General features: G+C 48.6%; 8 protein-coding genes across 8 annotated transcripts; 2 read left to right on the forward strand and 6 right to left on the reverse strand.

Moving 5' to 3' along the window:
* Window positions 1-1,347: 1,347 nt before the first annotated feature.
* AO090003001488 (molybdopterin molybdotransferase MoeA) lies at window positions 1,348-2,700 on the reverse strand (the record flags this gene model as incomplete). The annotated part of the gene is made up of 1 exon (XM_001820480.1): window positions 1,348-2,700. The coding sequence occupies one exon, from the start codon at window positions 2,698-2,700 to the stop codon at window positions 1,348-1,350; it is 1,353 nt and encodes a 450-aa protein (XP_001820532.1).
* A 425-nt stretch (window positions 2,701-3,125) lies between these two features.
* On the forward strand, window positions 3,126-6,081 carry AO090003001489 (molybdopterin oxidoreductase family protein; the record flags this gene model as incomplete). Its single annotated transcript, XM_023235342.1, has 3 exons — window positions 3,126-3,280; window positions 3,347-5,325; window positions 6,026-6,081. The coding sequence occupies 3 exons, from the start codon at window positions 3,126-3,128 to the stop codon at window positions 6,079-6,081; spliced, it is 2,190 nt and encodes a 729-aa protein (XP_023090370.1).
* Window positions 6,082-6,984: 903 nt separating this feature from the next.
* Window positions 6,985-9,021, reverse strand: AO090003001490 (uncharacterized protein; the record flags this gene model as incomplete). Its single annotated transcript, XM_023235343.1, has 6 exons — window positions 6,985-7,340; window positions 7,397-7,764; window positions 7,832-8,188; window positions 8,255-8,461; window positions 8,519-8,827; window positions 8,894-9,021. 6 exons carry the CDS (start codon window positions 9,019-9,021, stop codon window positions 6,985-6,987), a joined length of 1,725 nt encoding a protein of 574 aa, XP_023090371.1.
* A 2,132-nt stretch (window positions 9,022-11,153) lies between these two features.
* AO090003001491 (ABC transporter ATP-binding protein) lies at window positions 11,154-15,570 on the forward strand (the record flags this gene model as incomplete). Its single annotated transcript, XM_023235344.1, has 10 exons — window positions 11,154-11,302; window positions 11,756-12,262; window positions 12,335-12,761; window positions 12,827-12,982; window positions 13,057-13,618; window positions 13,677-13,855; window positions 13,907-14,436; window positions 14,491-14,606; window positions 14,655-14,848; window positions 14,908-15,570. The coding sequence occupies 10 exons, from the start codon at window positions 11,154-11,156 to the stop codon at window positions 15,568-15,570; spliced, it is 3,483 nt and encodes a 1,160-aa protein (XP_023090372.1).
* A 470-nt stretch (window positions 15,571-16,040) lies between these two features.
* On the reverse strand, window positions 16,041-17,063 carry AO090003001492 (zinc-binding alcohol dehydrogenase family protein; the record flags this gene model as incomplete). The annotated part of the gene is made up of 1 exon (XM_001820484.1): window positions 16,041-17,063. The coding sequence occupies one exon, from the start codon at window positions 17,061-17,063 to the stop codon at window positions 16,041-16,043; it is 1,023 nt and encodes a 340-aa protein (XP_001820536.1).
* A 1,091-nt stretch (window positions 17,064-18,154) lies between these two features.
* AO090003001493 (uncharacterized protein) lies at window positions 18,155-18,784 on the reverse strand (the record flags this gene model as incomplete). Its single annotated transcript, XM_023235346.1, has 2 exons — window positions 18,155-18,170; window positions 18,270-18,784. 2 exons carry the CDS (start codon window positions 18,782-18,784, stop codon window positions 18,155-18,157), a joined length of 531 nt encoding a protein of 176 aa, XP_023090373.1.
* Window positions 18,785-18,838: 54 nt separating this feature from the next.
* AO090003001494 (uncharacterized protein) lies at window positions 18,839-19,381 on the reverse strand (the record flags this gene model as incomplete). Its single annotated transcript, XM_001820485.3, has 1 exon — window positions 18,839-19,381. The coding sequence occupies one exon, from the start codon at window positions 19,379-19,381 to the stop codon at window positions 18,839-18,841; it is 543 nt and encodes a 180-aa protein (XP_001820537.3).
* A 538-nt stretch (window positions 19,382-19,919) lies between these two features.
* On the reverse strand, window positions 19,920-20,762 carry AO090003001495 (NAD-dependent epimerase/dehydratase family protein; the record flags this gene model as incomplete). The annotated part of the gene is made up of 1 exon (XM_001820487.3): window positions 19,920-20,762. One exon carries the CDS (start codon window positions 20,760-20,762, stop codon window positions 19,920-19,922), a length of 843 nt encoding a protein of 280 aa, XP_001820539.3.
* Between the last annotated feature and the right edge of the window lie 535 nt (window positions 20,763-21,297).

Here is a 21,297-nt window from a genome sequence, read left to right on the forward strand (position 1 = left end):
CTGACGAAAAGATGTCTTTGAAGCTTCGATCGTTTCTATAGACGGGGTGTTCACCTTTTACGTACATCTACTCTGTAGATTGTGGTTTACTCCGTGGAGCGCCACGGGCAACCGGTTAGCAGTGAGAACCCGTGTTAAAGCCAACCCTAAGTTTGCCCAACGCCCTACTTAAGTGTAAAAGCTTCTAGTCTCACACATCTCCTGATTTAAACTACCCATTCCACTACAAGAGAGCAATTATCTACCGTACTCAACCCTAGGACAAAGGTCTTTGAGATTGATTCAAGTTGCGGAAAGCTCCATCCGCATTCCCGACGCCCTGAAACTGTGCTGAAACGTTATGCTTACGGTCTTGACGTTTCAATCCTCACATTTAGTTTAAAGAAGCCTTCTAGAATCCTTCACTGTAACCACTTGCATTGGGTCGGAACTTGCCGGACCACATCTGCCAAGCGAACGGTGAAGAGCTGGACCATTTCGTCAGTCTGACGCCAGCATTCCTTCAAAAGAGGTGTAACTCTTCGTATTTCTGCTGAGATTTGGTACATCATATTGGCAAGCCCATTAAGTACACTGTCAATCAACGATATAGAGGTACTGTCATCTAAATGAGCACACTTCAACCCCTCCTGCTGGCCGGTGGCCGGTCCTCGCGAATGGGCAGACGAAAGGAATTGCTACCCTTAGTACATGATATACCTATCTACATGCACCTATTGCGCACCTTGCAGCTCGCCTGTCCCCAGTCACCTATAGTCTATCTATCATTACGCAGTCGAGATTGTCTGCCAGATATACAGAATGACCCACGAGTGACGGAAGTGTCCCCAGACATGCTCTCCATAGAAATCGATGGCTCATCTACACTGGTACAAGTAATCTATGACCGCCCTAACGGTGATACTCTCGACACAGAGAATGATATGGGCCCAGCAGGCGGCCTCCTAGCTGCTCATCGCTTCGATCCGCAGGCTACGTGGCTGGTTGTCGCCTGCGATTACCCCTTCTTGTCCGTGTCCGACTTGCACCACCTGCAGCAAGAGATGGCTGGTCCCGTTACTTGTTTCCAAAATGCGGATGGATTCTGCGAGCCTCTCTTGGGAATTTGGAGTCCTGAAGCTATGCATGTGCTTGATCAGAATGTCCGGAAAGGGGATTGTGGGCCAAAGTCGGTCGTTCGTCAGTGCTCTGGGAAGACGATCCGACCGCGGGATGATAGGTGCTTGTTTAATATGAATACACCGGCCGACTTAGATATGGTGTTGAAATTGAAAGACGGCCTCGACAGTGGAATGTGACGCATTGCCGCTAGGATATATGTTATCGCAGGAGATGATATGCCAGGTCTCAACGCATCGGGTAAATGCCAACTGAGTCGCCTTCTCTGATCTCGGAAACACCATGTGGGATCCGGATCCAGCAGTTGGCCTCGAGGAATGGTTTGATCTTGCCAGGGCTATGATCCGATATGAGTTGGACCATGAGATCTTGGTCTGTGGAGCCGCAAAGTGTCCCTGGTCGAAACACGTCTTTCTCCATCGGCACAGTTGTGACTGGCTTACCGGACCCGAGTGGTATATCATGGTGACTACCAAGTTTGTCGTTCATAGTCATGATACGGGCTTTATATGGCTTCTCTTGCGGTTGCAGTCGGATGGTATTCAAGTAAGGCACTACTATAAAACGAAGACAAGCGGCGCTGGCGACTGGATTTCCCGGCAAGCCGAAAAAGGCCACCTCGCTATCCGGAGCAGTTTCGAGTCGAGGAAGCATGGAGAAAAGCACCGGATGCCCGGGCTTCATTTCTACCTTGTGAAAAACCGTTCGTGCCCGTAAGCGCTCAAGCACTGCGGGGATCAAATCGTAGCGACCGGCCGAGACAGCCCCAGAGCTGATGATCAAGTCATACCTGGATCCGTGAAGACCGCGCAAGAGGGCCTGTTCCAGGTCTTCAGTCTGATCGGGGATAACCCCCAAAAAGTCGACGATAGCGCCCCAGTCTTCCAGCGTTGCCGTCAGATACGGGCCATTGCTGTCGCTAATCCGATGAAGCTTAGTAGATTCTTCTTTTGCAAGTAATAGTTCAGATCCGGTCGAGAAGACCGCTATCCTCGGTTTGAGCAGCACAGAAAGCTCCGTGATACCGACCGATGCCATCGCCATTACCTGGTTCGGATGGATCAGCTCTCCCTCTTTGACAATCGCATTGTCTGTTTGGAAGTCTGTCGCGGCCAGCCGTCGATTTTGCTTCGGCTTGGCAGGCTTGGTCACTGTAACGAAGCGACGCCCCGATCGCTCTTCGACTATTACATCCTCATAGCGAACACAACAGTCGAAGTCTTCCTGCTCGACAGTCTTGGGAAATGGAGCTCCTGTCATGATCTCCACACAAGGCGGAATAGGCCCATCATGCTTGACCTCCGTGAAAGGTTCATCTCCGGCGGCCGTGATGCCCTTGACTTCGAACGTTCTGGGGTATTCCACGGTCGCATCCTTCGTCGCAGCGGAGCTCAATGCGTAGCCATCCATGGCAGACGTGTCGAACCTTGGTGTCGAGATTGGACTGTAAATGGTGTGTCGAGCAATGCGACCTCTTGCGGCATATATCGAGCACGTTTCGGCTCGAGACAAGAAGACATTTCGTTTGCGATATGCCTCGGCCTCGACCAGTCGTATTGCTTCTGTGTAGGACAGGCCCATAGTGTTTTCTATCTATTCTGGTTCGTGTTTATTATGTTCAGTCTGTTGTTGGCGTAGAAATATGAATAAAGGATTGTGGTCGTCGTAACCCTAATTTCATAATATTGGCGTCATCTTTGGTACCTTTTCCTTTGCGCCATATACTTGATTTCCGTAACTTTATTATTTTCCTGGATTTGTCGCGCGTCAACTAGCGACTATAACCCATATACCTCTTCCTATATGACGGAAAGGCATGAGTCGTCAATATGGCGGCGTCCACATACGAGACTCGCGACTCTATCCAGGATGTTTACGGTGACCGCACCCCGTACAAGCATGAGTGGCCGACGCGATATGACATGCGCGTCTTAGACACGCCGGATAAATGGGTACAGAGTGCATGTGTGCTGTGCAGGTAATCAAGGCTTTATTATTCTTGAATGATGTACGTTTGGTATGTTCATGCTAACGCAACGTTTGTACATAGTAATGGTTGCGGGCTGGATATCGGCGTCAAAGATGGCCGTGTGGTGGGAGTACGCGGTCGCGCGACCGACCGGGTGAATAAAGGACGTCTGGGTCCGAAGGGTTTACACGGGTGAGCATATTGAAAGCTTCTATAAAGTCGACAGACAGACAAATGGCTTATTTTGGACATTCACAGCTGGGAATCCATCCACCATCCGGACAGGTTGAAGCATCCACTCATCCGGCGCAATGGCAAGCTCGAGCAGGCGTCGTGGGACGAAGCGATGTCCCTGATTGTCGACAAGGCGAAGGAAATACGGGCACGTTTGACAAATCATGGCATTGGGTTCTATACCTCCGGTCAATTGTTCTTGGAGGAATATTATGTTCTAGCGATGATTGGCAAGGCCGGGTTGAATACCCTCCATATGGATGGCAATACCCGTTTGTGTACGGCCACTGCGGCGGCTAGCATGCGTGAGTCTTTTGGTAGTGATGGTCAGCCGGGGTCTTATGGGGATATTGACTATACGGAATGTCTGTTTATGGTCGGTCATAACGTGGCGAATACGCAGACGGTCTTGTGGTCTCGAATACTGGATCGTCTCGAAGGGGCGTATCCTCCGAAGCTCATCGTGGTTGATCCTCGACGGTCGGAAACGGCGAAGAAAGCCACGATCCACCTGGCACCTAAAATCGGGACAAATGTGGCTCTCCTCAATGGATTGCAGCATCTGTTATTCAAGAATGGCTGGGTTAACGAGGCGTTTGTCTCGAAGCATGTGGTGGGATTGCAGCAACTAGAGGCTGTAGTGGAGGAATACACCCCGGAGTATGTGATGCAAGTCACCGGCGTCCCTACGACATTACTAGAAGAAGCAGCCAGGATTATAGGAACTAGTAGTAGCCTGCTATCAACTGCGCTGCAGGGAGTTTACCAATCGAACCAAGCTACGGCAGCTGCCTGTCAGATCAACAATATCAACCTGCTGCTTGGACATATCGGTAAGCCTGGCAGCGGGATTCTGCAAATGAACGGCCAACCCACTGCTCAAAATAACAGGGAGGCCGGATGTGACGGTGAATATCCAGGGTTTCGAAATTTCCAGAACCAGAAGCATATGCAAGAGATCGCGGACCACTGGAACATTGACTTGATTCGAATGCCGCACTGGAATCAGCCGACGCATATTCAGAATATGCTTAATTACATCGAGAACGGCTCGATTGAGATGTTTTGGGTGTCGGGCACGAACCCGCTGGTCAGCCTACCCAATCTGCACCGTGTCCGAGACCTGTTTACCAAGCCCGACCTCTTCCTCGTAGTGCAAGATATCTTTCCTACCGAGACAACAGCTGTGGCAGATGTGGTGTTGCCAGCGGCTCAGTGGGCAGAGAAAACTGGATGTTTCACCAACGCTGATCGAACCATGCATCTCTCGCAGAAGGCCGTCGAACCACCGGGGGAGGCTAAATCTGACCTGGACATCTTCTTGGATTTCGGACGGCGGATGGGCTTTAAGAGCAAAGATGGAGGGCCCCTGATCCCATATACCACGCCGGAAGAAGTCTTCGATGCATGGAAAAAGATGTCATACGGCCGTCCTTGTGACTGTAGTGAGCTCACGTACGAGAAACTTACTGGCGGATCTGGTATTCAATGGCCTTGTACTAAGGAGTACCCGAATGGAAAAGAGCGCTTGTTCACCGATGGCAAATTCTTCACTGACCCAGACTACTGCGAAGACTTTGGGCATGATCTCGAAACTGGAGCGCCTTATACTCGAGCACAGTATCAAGCCATGAACCCTGCTGGACGAGCTATCCTCAAAGCAGCTCATCACAAGGCGCCCCTTGAAGCTCCTGATGATCAGTTTCCTTTACTCCTCTCAACAGGGCGCAACGTTTTCCATTTCCATACACGGACCAAGACAGGAAGGGCCAGACGGCTGCAGCAAGCCGATCCACAGCCATTTGTTCGTATATCTGAAGCGGATGCGAGAGCTCTCTATCTCACGGAGGGGGAAATGGTTGTAGTGAGGTCCCGGCGTGGTAGTGTAGAGCTCCCTGTGAGAATTGGTGAGATTAACAAAGGACATGTTTTTATCCCGTTCCACTTCGGTTATTTCGATTCAAAAGACCCGCGAGCGCGAGCCGCCAATGAGCTTACAGTTGGTGAGTGAATCATTGTCTCAATAGAGTTATTGTCATGAAGATTAACTATGTCTCGCTGATTATATAAGACGAATGGGATCCTGTTTCTAAGCAGCCCATGTTCAAGTCCGGTGCGGTTCGAATCGAGAAGTGCATCCAGAAGGAGGGTGGAAAGGAAAGTCACCCCAAGGAAGAACAGACTGCAGCGATCAGAAGCGTCGAACAGAAGAAAGGACAAGGAAAGGCGCCGGCCGCAAATGCGTTTAATAGCCAGAGTGGCGTCGAGCGTATCCGACGACTAGAACTTTGGCTAGGCGCCACACACCAGGCTCTGGAAGTTCTCAACGATGTCTATATGGACCTGATTCCACGCCTAGTACACGATCTGGAGGTATACTCAGGGCTTGAGGTTATGCGTCGAATAACTCTGGACATTCTACGCAAGCTCAACCCGGTCATCTCGAGATACCATGAGAGTCGTCAGTACGGCCGGAAGGTTGCTACAAGCCTTAAGGATAGTCTTTTCCCGGTGGTCGAAGAAGGGAGTGACGCATACGAGGCATTAGTCGCCCTGCAGGCACTAGATGTCTTCCTTACATATATTGAAGGGCACCTAACCGCACTTTCACCTGCAAGTCAAGCGCTGTGGGACCTCGAGTTTGTTGATGCTGTCAAGTTCTCGCAACATGGCATTCAACGACAGAAGGCTTGGGTTACCCAGCATATCAAGGTCAAAAGCCCTCAGACTCTGCTTGTTCCAGTGGCAGCATTGGATGAACTACATTCCGATGAGTCGACTTTGTCGGGATATCTACGCTGCTGATGAGACTATTGTAGTCAATATGCCAATCTGACCACCGAGTTTGTCAGACATGCTCCTCTCGTTATGATTACAACATCACCTGGAAATTGAGATTAGGAGCTGGAGAGGATTGAGCTTGCATATAATAATAGCAACATGTTTCATTTGTGGTCTTTCCCCGTTGTACATACAGTTAAATGGATGGATATGCTATACGGATGAACTCCCCTACTGATTTGCTAGATCGCTCATGGAGGTGATATCATCCGGCGAAACTTCCAATTTTGGTTGGGAACAGTAAAATGTAGATATTCATAAGAGGCATGCATGCAGACACCTAAACTACTTTAAGAATATATGAATGGCCGAATATCTACCGGCTACTGGTGTATAATAAAAAGACTTTTCCAGAGCAAGGGACAACAGATCTTATGTGATGGGATAGGTCATCATATTGATGCGTAGGGAAAGAGGATCCGAGCCTCATACTCACATCAGAGTACCACTGAGCAGAGACTCAATCAGCCACAGATGTGCTCATCCTCTGTTAGGAAGACTAAGATTGAATCTCTTATGCGTGTATGAAACATTGTATTTGCGTATGAAAGGAGACTGGTCATAATACTAACATACAAGGGATCTAATTTGTCAGGTATGATATGACATGACCGGCGTAAAAATAGGATTGGGAAAGAGGAAAACAAAAGATGTGAGATGAGGGAAAAGAAATGCAAGTGACATAGATTCAGAAAGATTATCCACTGACAAGCCCTGGATCACAATGTAAGGGTATCTATCCGTGATTGAAAATCGTATCCGCAATAATAACAAATTCCTCGATGTCACGGTGCAGCGCCCAAACACTTTTAGTACAATATCTAAACAGTCGTATCCGATCCGCTATCCGAATCAGTAGTTTCATCCTCCTTGACCACGTACTGTCCACCGCGTCGCAGCATTAGTAGAGATGCTGGGATCTGCACGGCTGCGAAGGCAATCATTGCCTGATATTGGTGAGTATAGCTCTTCGCAAATACATCCCCGATTGCAGCCTGGAGCTGAGTAGGCAGGGTCTCCACTGTGCTGCTGTTTTCCAATAGTTGCTGTAGCTGCTCCGGCGAAAGTGTATCTGCTAGTTCGCTCTTCAAGTTCCCATACTGGATGTTAGCCGCAATCGCCAGGCCGATTGCACCTCCGAGAAAACGGCATTGGTTAAGAGTGCCCGTTGCTGTTGCTGTTAAGGTGTAAGCATGTTTAAACCGAGCAAAACCAGTAGAATTGGTGCCATACCTAGATCCCGCGTCTCGACAACATAAGGTACTGCTAGAACACAGATCCCGATAGTGACTCCAATGCCGGCGCCTGCGATAACTTCATATCCATACCCAGCACTGGGGAATGAGTTCGTCTGCGGAATAATGGAGAAGAGAGCCATTCCCACGGTTTGTAACAGGGAGCCGAAGAGAATGAGATACACAAAGGGGATACGGCCTCGAAGACATGCAAGATTAGCACCAGCGGTGCCCACAGTTGCAAGGGCCGAGTATGGGATCAGCCGGATCCCAGCATCTACAGGCGACAACCTTTCTAGGACTTGAAAGCGCTGTGCCAAGTACACAACTATCACGTTCCAAGGACAGCCACTAGCGAACGTGATTCTGTGATGGCAAGATAAACACGGTTAGACTAGAAATCAAGGCAAATTTCACAGCGTCATCCACTCACATAAGCATCCCCATCCAAGCTCGGTTGAATAGTAATCGTTTTGGGAATATGGGGTGATAGCCAGGGCATCCATCAATCACCCATTCCCAAGCAAAGAAGGCCATCCATGATACACCTCCCGCAACGAGTAGTCCAATTGCAGTCCCAGAAGCCCACTCAAACGACAGATTAGTTTCGTTCAAAACAGTGATGGGTAGTAAACAGGCACTGAGTAGTAGAACAGCACCGACGAGATCTAGGTCTTTAAAGAGTGCAATGCTCGGTTTTAAATAGGCGATAGATTTCGATGGCACCGAGCCATGGTTCGCTGGCATGGCGATAAGTAGCATCAATATGGCTACTGCTCCAGGAGGGAGGCTATTACCCGATAAATTTGTCAGTTACAATATCGCAAAGCTTGAGGAGAATATAGAACGAACGCACTTCACGTAAAAAACCCATCTCCACTCCGAATTCTGCGCCAGTACGCCTCCAATGAGAGGCCCTGTCAAGGCTGCGCATGCAATGGCTATCGCAAACAGGCCGCCCAACAGGGGAATCTTTGACTTAGGCACAGTCTCATAGGCGCACAAGAGGGTGAGCGGATAAACCCCAGCACCGCCAATTCCCTGGAATGACCGACATATAATGCTGTGATGTGTTTAGTGTAAGGCGGCCCGATTTTTCCAACGACTAGATAAAACCTACAGCGTGTTGACCGACGGGGATAGCCCGCACCCAAATGAAAATGCCAAGAAGGTCACCTCGGCAGCAAGCAAGGTTTTCTTTCTACCAATGATATCGCTGACCCTGGTCCAGATAGACATGAAACCTGCGGTACGGTTAGCAGAACCAGACAGAGAAAGTGACAGGAACTTCCGACCAGTGAATGTAATGAGGAACCCGGTGATGATCCAGCTTGTTTTGTTGAAACCATTCAGGTCACTAGTGATAGCGATGAGTGAAGTGCTGACAATAGTCACTTCCATATTGACCAAGTAAAGGCAGATCATGAGCCTAGGATCAAAGTTTGATTTAGCGAAAAAAGTGCTAGATGATTCAGGGATCGCGAGTATGACATACCCAAGTATAACAAAACAGAGTCTCCACCCATGTGGAAACACAATCTGAGACTCGGTAGGCTTGTCAGCCACCGTGTTGATCGTCTCTTGGCTCGCTCTCTCTATTTCCTCACGCTCTGGTTTAGACATGATGGCTAATTCTACTGATCCTTTTCTACGAAGACCGTCTGTAATACTCAGCTTTTATATGCAAGCTAGGGAGATTGTAGTACCCTCTGAACTCTATGCCAACCTAAATAGGAAGTAGCCTCAGCTATTATCGTACCCACAGAATTCCTCTAGATGGAGTATTATTATGTGGCCATTGACGTATCTTGGCTACTATGCAAGTAACAACGTCCCTACAGCGTGGCACGCTCTTGGCGTCAAAGTCTTACCCTGTATTATTCTTGCTCGTCGTGTCCTTTCTTTGCACATATTCCGCCACAATAACTTTCTTTCCCTCTTCGACGCAGAGCATAGATGCCAATCTTAGGATTTCTCTTCGTAAGTGGATAGTCCGAAGGGCGTGGGCCAAGGAGGCTGGCGTTGGGCGTGAAACAATGAGTACATGGTGTTATGAGTGGCAGGTAGTATGAGCCAGTACTGGCAATATACCTCATTCCCTACACAGCACCATGGCTTTTAGTTCTTCTGTGGCAAGGGGATAGATCGTCACATTGCTTATTAGTATACATAGTACATTGGCTCTGCGGTGAACCCTCTCTGTTGCCATTCGCGCCCAAGTGAGATTAATCGAGTATAAAGTGAACATTGTATTGTTCGAGTATGTCGGATAAACTGATCCGTGCTCAATAAACTGCTCTATCGGCGTAATTTAAGTATGCAGTGGCCAAAGTTTAGGGCACTACGTCAGATCCCTGATCCTGGGGTCACATGACTGGGCCACGCCCGCAGGTGTCCCAGCTCTTGTTCCCTTTTTCTTTCTCTCCCTGCTTGTACCGATTATGTTAAAGGCTTGACCCTGAAACCGCAGGGCATCCGGTTACACCAAGTTTAGGTTTGTATTCGGGGTAAATTTCGGGCGAGGGCCAGGATATTGCCGTGTTGGACACGGAATGCTTCATGGTTCGACCTCAACCAATTTACTGCCAAACACCTTGGGTTATTCTTGATTGGTAAGGCTGTATCTCTTGCGCTAACATGATATATACCCGATCGGGAAATAGGTCTGTTGACATAAGATCTTCCTGTGCAATGAGTAGACGGAGTAATTAAACAAGATATGCCTTTGATGGCTTGAGAGCTCCACATATAAAGAGGCCCCTGATAGGGCATAAAAGCCTCAAGGCTCTCCATGACGTCCCAAGCTCTGTTCAGGAGTGACAATATATCGTCCCTCTTAGCATGGTTGATCGATAATGACCTTGAGATGGAAGCAGTCTGGGTTCTTTGGTTCAGATGGAGCGCCGAGGCTTGGCTTGAGTCACCGCTCGACGATAGAGAGCTTGTGGGACACAACTCTGGAGGCAGCTCCCAATGTTATCATAGCTTCGACACGAATCTGGATCTCAAGCGGACGAATGGGAGTAATCCTGGGAAAATAATCAGCGAGGGCCGTTTCGACCGGGCACCCGATGAGGGTTTGGTGTCGGAGTCCGCGGACCGCGAGCAATCGATTCACTGCCACTCTTCGTGTTGAATGACCATACATTGCAGTGAAGAAATTTCTGCCTAGATTCCAATGCGTCGCTTCTAATATTTGTATGAGATGATGGGTAGAGACCAAAAATAACCCTGTCAGTTACAACCTTGTTATTTGCAATATTCCGTTAGGGAGCCAAATTTATTCAAGTCCCGATACTTGGGACATGTAAAGATGAGATTGGTAGCTTTCCTAACTTGAAAAGCAGTAGAACACTGCAGAATTCATTTCGATATCATATCTATCTTCATACCGAGCACATAAATGCCAGAGATCTACCAAGTCCTTCCTTTCATCTCTTTGTCTAAAACAGTAACCCCTTTCAACTCACAGAAGGCGGCGAGTGACTTAACCAATAAGAACATTTTGCCATTAATTACAATACTCAGTTAGTTCAAAAACTCATACACGGGTTCTTTCTTTACAGCTATCGAGGTTTTGTGGTAATCTAATAATGAAAAAAGCGGAGTTCTTAGACCTTAAACCTAAACCGATGGATACCCTGTGAGCCCATCATGACGCCCCCATATAAATAACCCTATGCCTCTGTTTCCAGACGTTTGTAGGTCAGACATCTCATGAAAATGTTCGCCAGTACACAAGACATATTGCCAACATGACAGCTCAAGGGGATTCTCCCACGCCAACAAGGGATGGGACATCCGTTGCATCCGTAGAGGAAAAGCCGCCAAAGGCAGACACAAACAAGTCCACCAGTACACCAGAACATGCGGGTGGCTTGAGGAGCTATATCAGGATCTTCTCGTATGCTGATACTGTGGGCTGGGTGCTCAATGTCCTCGCCTTGATCGGAGCTATCGGTGCAGGCAGCGCTTTGCCACTGATGGATGTACTGTTTGGGAAAATGATCACGAACTTCAATAACTTCGCAACCGGTTCAGACTCCCCAGATCAGTTTCGGTCAGAACTGAATAAGTTCACGTAAGTGGTATCCAGTCCAGTGACACGTGTTTAAGACAGTGCTTGATATCAATAACCTTCTATAGGCTTTACTTTGTCTATCTTTTTATCGGCAAGTTTGTGCTAGTATATGCATGGACTGTATGTCTCACACCTTCTTTTGAGCGTGACCCGTGTTAATAGGCTTACTTCTCATTCGTAGTTATCATTGTCTGTCTCCGCTGTGCGAACTACCAAGTCCCTACGAATTGCCTTCTTGACGCACCTGCTGCGACAAGACATTGGCTTCTTCGATAGAAACGAGAGTGGCTCTTCCGTTGTGCAACTGACGACTAATGCCAACCTGGTTAATCAAGGAATCTCCGAGAAGCTGGGCTTCGCGGTGCAGGGTACAGCTACCTTCGTGGCGGCATTCATCGTAGCCTTTGTGGTGCAGTGGAAACTAACTCTGATTACAATCTGTATCGCCCCTGCCATCCTGATTGTGACATCCGTCTGTGCCGGTATACTCGTTAAACAGGAAAACCGAATTCTCCACGTGAACTCCATCGCCGGGTCTCTGGCTGAAGAGGTCCTCGCCAGCATGAAGACCGTGCATGCCTTTTCCGCCTTTTCCAAGTTGACGAGCAAATACGATGACCACGCAAAGGAAGCAAAACGTCTGGGCCTCACCCAATCTCTTAACATGGCCATATTATACTCGGCGGAATTTTTCTGTGTCTATGCTGGATATGGCCTGGCCTTCTGGCAGGGAGTCCGCATGTATGCGAGGGGTGAGATTAATGAGCCCGGAAAAATCATCACGTAGGTGTTTCTAGTATCTTTAGCTTGTTCGATATCCTTTGCTGACTGCTCTCTTCTCGGATGTTTTGCTAGCGTGATCTTTGCTGTCATCCTAGCTGCAACGGCAATGACACAGATCGCACCGCAGATTATTCAAGTCACCAAGGCAGCGTCGGCCGCGCAAAGTATGTGGGAAGTGATTGATCGTGATTCGCCAATTGATGGGCTGTCTCTGGATGGTCAACGGCCTGACAAGTGTGAGGGCAATATTGAATTCTCGAATGTCTCCTTTTCGTATCCCACCCGGCCCCAGATCCCAGTTCTCCATGATTTCACACTGTCAATCCCCGCCAACAAGACAACGGCGTTGGTTGGGCCTAGTGGCTCAGGTAAAAGTACAGTCACTGGACTGCTGGAGCGATGGTACAATACCCAGGATGGCATCATCACGCTTGACGGGGTTGACATACGACAACTCAGCATCCAGTGGCTGAGGACTCACATTCGCATTGTTCAACAGGTACGAAGCAGCCTTCTACGCCCCACCTCTTTATCCATCTGTCTTATCATCTGACTCTTATTTAGGAACCAACACTCTTCAATGCCACGATCTTTGAAAATGTAGCATATGGCCTAGCAGGAACGGATTATGCCAACGCGCCAAAGCAGGTCCAGATTGAGCGGGTCATTACAGCTTGCAAGGCTGCTTACGCCCATGACTTCATTGAGACATTGCCCGAAGTATGGTCTCATCTCACTAGCCCTTGGATTTACTTATCAACTACTAACATCCTTTATAGAAGTACGACACCCAGGTCGGAGAGCGCGCCACAATGCTTTCCGGCGGCCAGAAGCAGCGTATTGCCGTTGCCCGAAGTATCGTTTCTGATCCCAAGGTGTTAATCCTCGACGAAGCTACAAGTGCATTGGACCCACAGGCCGAAAAGATTGTGCAACAAGCCTTGGACAACGTTTCCGCATCACGAACGACTATCACGATCGCACATAAGCTGTCGACGATCAGGAAGGCAGACCAAATTGTGGTCCTGTCGCAGGGGCAGATCGTTGAGAAGGGAACACATGAAGAACTCCAGGCTGCAGGAGGAACTTACCATCGCCTTATAAAGGCCCAGGATCTTGGTACCGTCGACAACGATGGGCCGCTGCCTGAGAAGGAAAGAAATGAAGGAAGCACTGGTATCACCCCGGCCATTTCCAGACAACAAGACCATAGCAAAGAAACCCAGCTTGTTGAAAGATTGAAGGCTCCGTCTGGACGTGGCCGTAGTCTGATTCGGTGTCTGGCTATACTGCTCCGGGAGCGCCGTGAACTGTGGTTTGAATTTATTGTCACATTGGTTACCTGCGTTGTGGGAGGTATGTGCACTCTTATCCTGTGATATGCTTGCCAATGTCAATCTAACGATGAATCTAGGAGCGACATATCCGATACTCGCATTCGTATTCGCGAAAGTTTTGGATGTCTTCCAAATACAACCCACAAGCAAGATGGTGGAAAAGGGTGATTTCTATGCCCTTATGTTTTTTGTACTTGCTCTTGTCATCTTGGTTGTCTATGGTGTTATGGGCTGGGTTACAAACGTAATTGCTCATGTAAGTGTCACCGAAATCCCACGTCTAATAGCTCTTCTCACGATCAAGCAGTGCGTTGTGTATACGTATCGTCTCGAGATGTTCCGCGACTACATCCGGCAAGACATGACGTTTTATGACCAGCCCCAACATACGACTGGCTCTCTTGTCTCTGATCTCTCTACAAAACCTAATAGCTTACAAGAGCTGCTTAGTTTCAACGTTGGAATCATCATCGTTGCCCTGGTGAACATCACCGCCAGCTCTATACTCTCTATAGCGGTTGGATGGAAACTGGGATTGGCTGTACTCGCAGGAGCTATGATTCCAATGGTATTCTGTGGCTACCTTAGGATTCGCCTGGAATTTCGACTGGACGATGCTACTTCGCATCGTTTTTCTGAAAGTGCAGCATTGGCTGGTGAGGCGATGTCTGCGATTCGCACCGTTGCATCGTTGGCAATCGAACGGGTGATCTTAGAGAAGTACACTACCAAGTTAGCAGGTATTGAGCGAAAGTCCATCAAGTCGTTAACTTGGACGATGTTCTGGCTAGCCCTTACACAGTCCCTCTCATTACTCTCTGAGGCATTGAGTTTCTGGTATGTATTTGCATTACTGTGATGCTTCCTCCCATATATCTAACCCCTGCATAGGTATGGAGGTCGCCTGTTATCGACAGGAGAGTACTCCAGCACGCGATTATACATCGTCGTCATCGGAGCTATACTCTCCGGTGAAGCCGCCGCGTCATTCTTCATGTTCAGCACCAGTAGGTCTTCTAAGAGAAACCTTCCCTGCCTCAACTGACAGTGAGCAGGCTTTACCAAATCTCAGGGAGCATGCAACTACATCCTCTGGCTCCGTTCTCTGCAACCTGATGTCCAAGATGGACCTTCCGACAATGGGTCCGGAGAATCAAACGATACGGCTGCCCGTGTGGAGTTACAGGACGTAGCATTCCGGTATCCTACTCGGCCTACCCGGCCGGTGTTAAACGATATCAATGTTGAGGTAAGGACCAACTTTCGCGTGAAAGGTCTGGAGCATATTTTGCTAATGGGGTTTATTAGATTAACCCTGGCCAATTCGTGGCCTTTGTCGGACCCTCCGGCCATGGAAAATCCAGCCTCATCTCGCTTTTAGAGCGATATTATAATCCAACATCTGGAAGCATCCAACTTGACGGTTCAGATATCCGCGACATGTCGCTCGCTTCGTACCGCAGCCATTTATCCCTTGTCCAACAAGAACCGGTCCTTTACCAAGGGACCATCCGTGAAAATATCGCATTAGGCCTTAAGGAAGAGGCGACCGAGGAACGGATCTACGAGGCCTGTCGCCAGGCGAATATCTTTGATTTCGTTTCCTCCCTGCCAGATGGACTAGCGACATCATGTGGCTCGCGAGGAAGTCTTTTCTCCGGTGGTCAGCGACAGCGTATTGCAATCGCAAGGGCGCTTATCCGCCGACCCCGTCTGCTGTTGTTGGATGAGGCTACGTCTGCGTTGGATACCGAGAGTGAGAGAATTGTGCAGGAGGCCTTGGATCAGGCTAAGGATGGCCGGACGACCGTTGCGATCGCACACCGATTGTCAACTATCAAGCATTCGGATCGCATCTTCGTGCTGGTCGGGGGTCGGGTTCGGGAGCAGGGGACTCATGAGGAGCTGCTCCAGCGCCGGGGGATTTACTATGAGATGTGTCTGGGGCAGGCCTTGGATAAAGCAGCCTAATCTTGACCGCGAGTGAAGGGAATATTGTATATATGATCGGTACGAAACATACCGAAAGCTAGAGTACTATACTCGTCATGTAATAGTAATGTAAAGTAATCTCCAATCTAGAATGTCCCCATTGAAAGCAAAAAAATTTAAACCCTAGGATGTCTACAGCTTCGCTCCAAGAAAGAATGCTTCGTGATACATGACTTTCCATGGCTTGGATGCCTGATAAGGATGGACATGCTGTACATGGTAATATTTGATCTTGCTACGGTTTCTTTGTCACTCTATTTCGCAGTCATTGTCTGCCGAAGAGCGTTGTGAAGCCATGAGAACCTTTGTATGAGCTTGTCTCCACAAAGGCTTTCATCTCGTACCGGTAGACTCTAGATAGTCAATTAATTCAATGACAATTTTTATTTCTCTTTCGTGCAGTTTTGTACACCTGTGTTATCTTTTGCAACCATAGCACTGACATTAATTCAATTGTCCTTGATCCTCAAAACATACTTCAGCGCACTGGCCTTTCCTTCCTTGAGATTGGTCAATGCTATCTGAACACCCTGAAGACCACCAGGGACGAGCTCAAGCGGATGAGTCGTGAGCCAGCCTTCTCTAAGGCCAAGAGTGAAGAACCTCGACCAGACATAAGCAAATTCCTTCTCATCCCTGTGAGCCCTCCCAACATCAGTGAATTCAACCCGTATCTTCTCAGGACACTCCTCCGGCCCCACAGGACTGACAACAGACATGGCGCCGCAGTCAGGGTCCAGTACCTGGCTAACCACACTGAAACTGGCCTTCTCACTGACAGCATCCAAAGCATAACGCAACTGCTTTGAGGCTTTCCGAATAGCAGCGACCACGGCCGATTCACCTTCACGATAATCAATGACCACGTCACCCTTGCTCTTGTCTAAGTGGCTGCGAACGAAATCTTTTCCTCGTCCGGCCACGCAAATGATAGGATGAATATCGGCTTTCTGTAGCAGCTTGATAGCGAATGTTCCCACAGCACTTGCAGCACCGTAAATCAGTACACCGCCCTCTGGCTTCTGGGACCACGTCTTTTCCTTGAACCACGGTTCCGGCAACCCCAGGCGCGAGAAAAGTGCTAACGACGCGGTCATAGCAGCCAGGGGAACTGTGGCAGCTTGTTCGAAGGAAATGTTATCTGGAATGTGGAACGTGGCGTAGTCTTCCCCGATGGCATATTCGGCATAGCTGCCATGTGGAGCTGTATAGTCGTGATACGCCGCGACTCGATCTCCGACTTGGAATCCCGAGACTCCCTCGCCGACCTCATGAACATATCCGGCGATATCGTCTCCCGTATTTGCGCCATTGAAGTTTTCCATCCAAGCTGGGAATTTCCAATCTTTAGGGTTCGTGCCAGTTGCGACAACTTTTATAAGTATTTGACCGGCTCCGGGCTTGGGGATGGGCACGTTGTGAACACGGACTTCCACCGTGTCATTTCGGACAAATACTTGCGCTTCCTCCATTTTGATAATTGAATGATATAGCTGAGCCGTGTGTTAGCTGGGTAGGACGTATGGATAGATGGGTCTCGTAAATACCTTTTCTTATATGGCGGAAGTACCGGAGTGATCAGATTATGATTATATGAATTGTTCCTAAGCTAATCGATTAGGTTTGTCAGCGACGGAACCCAGAGTCAATTGTTATGGTAGGATACATCGACTTTTCGGAATTCCTCCATTGCAGAAGCGGTAGTATAATCCGCCAAGCGTGGATTCGCCGTTCGATCTCGACCTACATTACCTAACATTTCACCATTCTCCACACCCTCTGAGCATGATAATTGGAGAGAGGTTGCCGACTCGGCGAACCACAACGTCTCCCTTGGCGGGGAAGATCCACTACCGGGCACCTCGGTTATTTTGCATGATGAGGTTGGAGGGTCAAGTCAGCGCGGGTTTATATGGTAGGCTGTTGGTGACTATGTGGTCATAGGAATTCCATTATGCGTACCTCTGAAGGGAGGGCGAGTAAGGATGAGATAGCATCTAAAGGCAGACGTTGTTTCTAACGCCGATATATGAACAGTTATAAATCATCAAGGAGTATTGTTGTTTGTCCATGTCAAGAATATTCTAATCCTTTTATAGCTGATGTTCGTTGTAGTCATAGTGATACTGTCCAATCGCCACATTTTAACGCCACTATAGCGAAGCTTACTAGATGTAGGAGTTGCTGGAAGGTATAAGACAATTGTCGTTTGTAGAAGATAAGCAAGATACCATTGAATTACGGAAGAATTATGGCATGTCCATCCGTTGTGTTATACGGAACTGTTGAGGAGTAGGCAATTCTATCCAACGAATCATAATTACCATTCGGATGGGAAAATAAAGAGACGCTTACTTCTAGATGATTGGTGTTCTATCGAACAAGCCAAATGCGTTAGTTAAACCGAGAAGCTTGGATTTTATTAGTGACTGAAACACGACTATTCAGATAGAGCATGCATGTAGAATCCCTGAGCTATCCAGCACTTATCGATGAGTAATGTAGGGACATTGTACCATAGACTGTCGTATCGCCCAGTATTTCTGACGATATAAGAACTTGGTCAACCAGCGAATAAGCTGCCGTGGTTTTATAGAGCTTGTTTCTGATATTCCTGTAATTCCGCCAGGATTTCCCTTTTCACATCCGCAGAAGCCCAGCATATATCAATCGCATACCTCTGTAGCGCTACGAAATCATCATCGGTAAAATGGCATAATTCACGCAGCATGTGGAGACTATTGTTCAGCCAGACGTCTTCCATATAAGCTGGGTCGTCACTTCCGATCGCAATCTTTATACCCGCGTCGTGGATAATACGGATACGTTCTAGAATCTGGGTCTCGCCGGAGTAGCATAAGTAGCCCCATGGGCAGATTGTCATTCCCAGGTCCTTCTCCTTCACCTTAGCGAGAAGAGAAGGGTCATCCGCAGCATGCAGACCGTGGTCAATCCGGTCCGCTCCTGTACCACCCAGCTGGTCGATTACCTGCGCAATATGGCGTAAGGAATCCTTCGCACCGACGTCGCAGTGGCAAGTAATCTTGAAACCATCTTCTCTCGCTCGTTGAAATACATCTTCGAACAGAAGAGGCGGGCGATCTGTTTCCAGAGAATCTAGACCAATTCCCACGATCATGTCACGATAGGGAAGAGCATCAATGTAATGCGACATCGCAGATTCCGGGGACATGTCTCGTAGAAAGCACATGATCCACTGGGACTGAACCTGTCTCTATACATTAGCCTACCCTATGTGTTCAGAGATGCTAGTCTCGGTACATGCATTGAGCTTTTCCGCTGCCTCCAGCTGAGCCCGCTGAAGGCCTTTCATCACGGTGTCCAAAGAAACGCCCCTGCGAGTGTGGCCCTGAGGGTCAAAGAAAGGCTCGCAATACCGGATATTCATCCTGGCTGCGCGTTGGAAATAGTTCATCGCAAGGAGATAGAAGTCTTCCTCATCGCGAAGAACGTCGAAGCCACCATAGTAAAGCTCGAAGAATCGGAGCATTCCCCCCTCAACACCCCCCTGTTCTAAATCATCGAGGAGGTCATACAAGCCTTTCAATTCTGATAAGTCACGGCAATATTTTCCTGTTCTGGGATTCGGTATCGGTATTCGGTGTCGAACTGCAAGCGGCCATCGAAGTTCTGGTGTCATGGTCCCTTCAATGTGGACGTGCATTTCAACTTTGGGCATCTGTTTGATGAACTCATCGTCTTGGTTTCGGATCAAGTCCCGATATTCGCGGATGGTCGCGTTTGCCAGGACTGCGTTTGATGAGCTCATATTGGTATCTTCGAATCGAACGACGTCTTCCTCGGTATGAAGGAGGTGATCGCTGTGTCCTGAAAGTGAGGGATTGCACCAACTTATCTATGTATGACCAGGCATGATATGCGTAAGCTTGCCCCGCAAACTGTATGGATTTATGCAACAGATACGTGATAGTGATATGCACCCCGCTCGAGGAATTCTCGGATTTTATATGATTGGTCCTTCGGGGGATAGCCAGCCCGGCAGCCTTTGGATCATAGCGGAGTGTTGGAGATTCATGTTAAAATAGAAATATGCCAGTAAGCATCAACATGATGGTACATATGAGACGAGCAGAAGGATGATGTATCTCATGGGTCATTATCCCTCAAGAGGGATCAGGGCAAGGCGTATTGAATGGTAATAAAGTATAGACACTCAACTCATAACGTGCACATGTTTCATACGGCAGTGGATTATCATAGTACAGAAGATCTTGATTCAGGTTTCCTGTTTAATTATGTATGATCTTAGAATATGGTTTTGGCTGACAGTTCGCGGCGTGACATAATTACTCTTTCTCCTCATGAACCCATCCCAGGATTCTCTTTGCCTTCTCTGTTGTGAAGAACGACTGATTACTCGACAAGTCACCGCGAATCTCCGCATCTGGATAATACTTCTTCGCCAGCTCCTGGGACGGCGTGTCCTGGGTCGTCGTGGGCGCCACAATATTGAAGACCTCACATCCGTTCAACTTTTCGCTCTTTTCTACCGCCAACAAACATGCTCTCGCTGTCGCCTGAGCACTAACCCATCCCCACAAACTCTTCACTGCGGAGCTATCCCAGTTCTCCGCGTGTCCTTTCTGGGCCTCTGACCGCGATGCGACCGCATGGATGCGCATACACGCGATGTTCATTCCGGGGAACCATCGCGCGAAGGCCTTCCCCTGCATCTCTGCCTCGTCCTTCGCCAGGGCATAAGAATCAGTCGGCCTTTCCAGCGCTTCTTCATCGATAGGGAAGTAGTCGAACTTCAGAGGTCGGGTGGCGTATTCGAGGCCGATAGCATTCACCGACGAAGCATAGCAAAACTTCTTGATACCGAGCTCGGCGGCAGCTCGAAAGCCGTTGAATGCCGAGTTCACATTGTTATTGTGTACCAGATCATCGCCTTTGTCCAAGGGGTTCGGAATAGCAGCTAGATGGATCACGGCATCGCAGCCGCGGAAGGCCTCGAGCGTCGCCTTGTAGTCATTCGCCGTGTCCGCGGTTTTCATCTCTGAATTCGGTGTCCCGTCGTATTCGGTGTCGGTGCGGTCGACTTGTACCGTTGCGTGACCAGCTTCCGATGCGGCCTTCACTACAGCCCGTCCGACAGTGCCGCGAGCACCGGTGATTGCGATCTTCATGCTGAGGGGTGTTTGTGTGGATACGTTTCTGTAGTATAGTCGGGGACCTTGCCGCGAAATGATGTTAGCGAGAGAACGAAATGACATGCTCACATATATCTATGAGTTGTCTGATACTGACCTTATACTCGGCCAGTGACTTCGCCTGTTTCGTTATCCAGTTCCATGACGTGAATATGATGATGCCCAGCGCAGTCGATATGCCATGACGCTAGCATGACGATCAGCACGCCTCTTGGGTGGATTCCCAGCTCATAATGTTCCTGTATACACTCTACATACAGGAGAAATGACTTGAAAAGCAAAAATGCCGATCAAGATGTGATAAAAGAGCTGTAGACGCTCTTTCAGAGAGGCTGGATAGATGACATCAGGGCTGGTGGCCGATAAGGGTCGCAGCCCTTATCTAAGCCGCTCTCGGATCAACACCTGCTCCGATGCTTCCTCTCCCAGTAATGAATTTTTACTTGGTACTACAGGGTATAGTAAGGATATTCCAGAGATAAAAGTAGAACCTTTGAGCTCAGTTGCTAAC

The sequence above is a fragment of the Aspergillus oryzae genome, chromosome 2 (genome assembly GCF_000184455.2).
Source record: "Aspergillus oryzae RIB40 DNA, chromosome 2".
NCBI classification, from domain to species: domain Eukaryota; kingdom Fungi; phylum Ascomycota; class Eurotiomycetes; order Eurotiales; family Aspergillaceae; genus Aspergillus; species Aspergillus oryzae.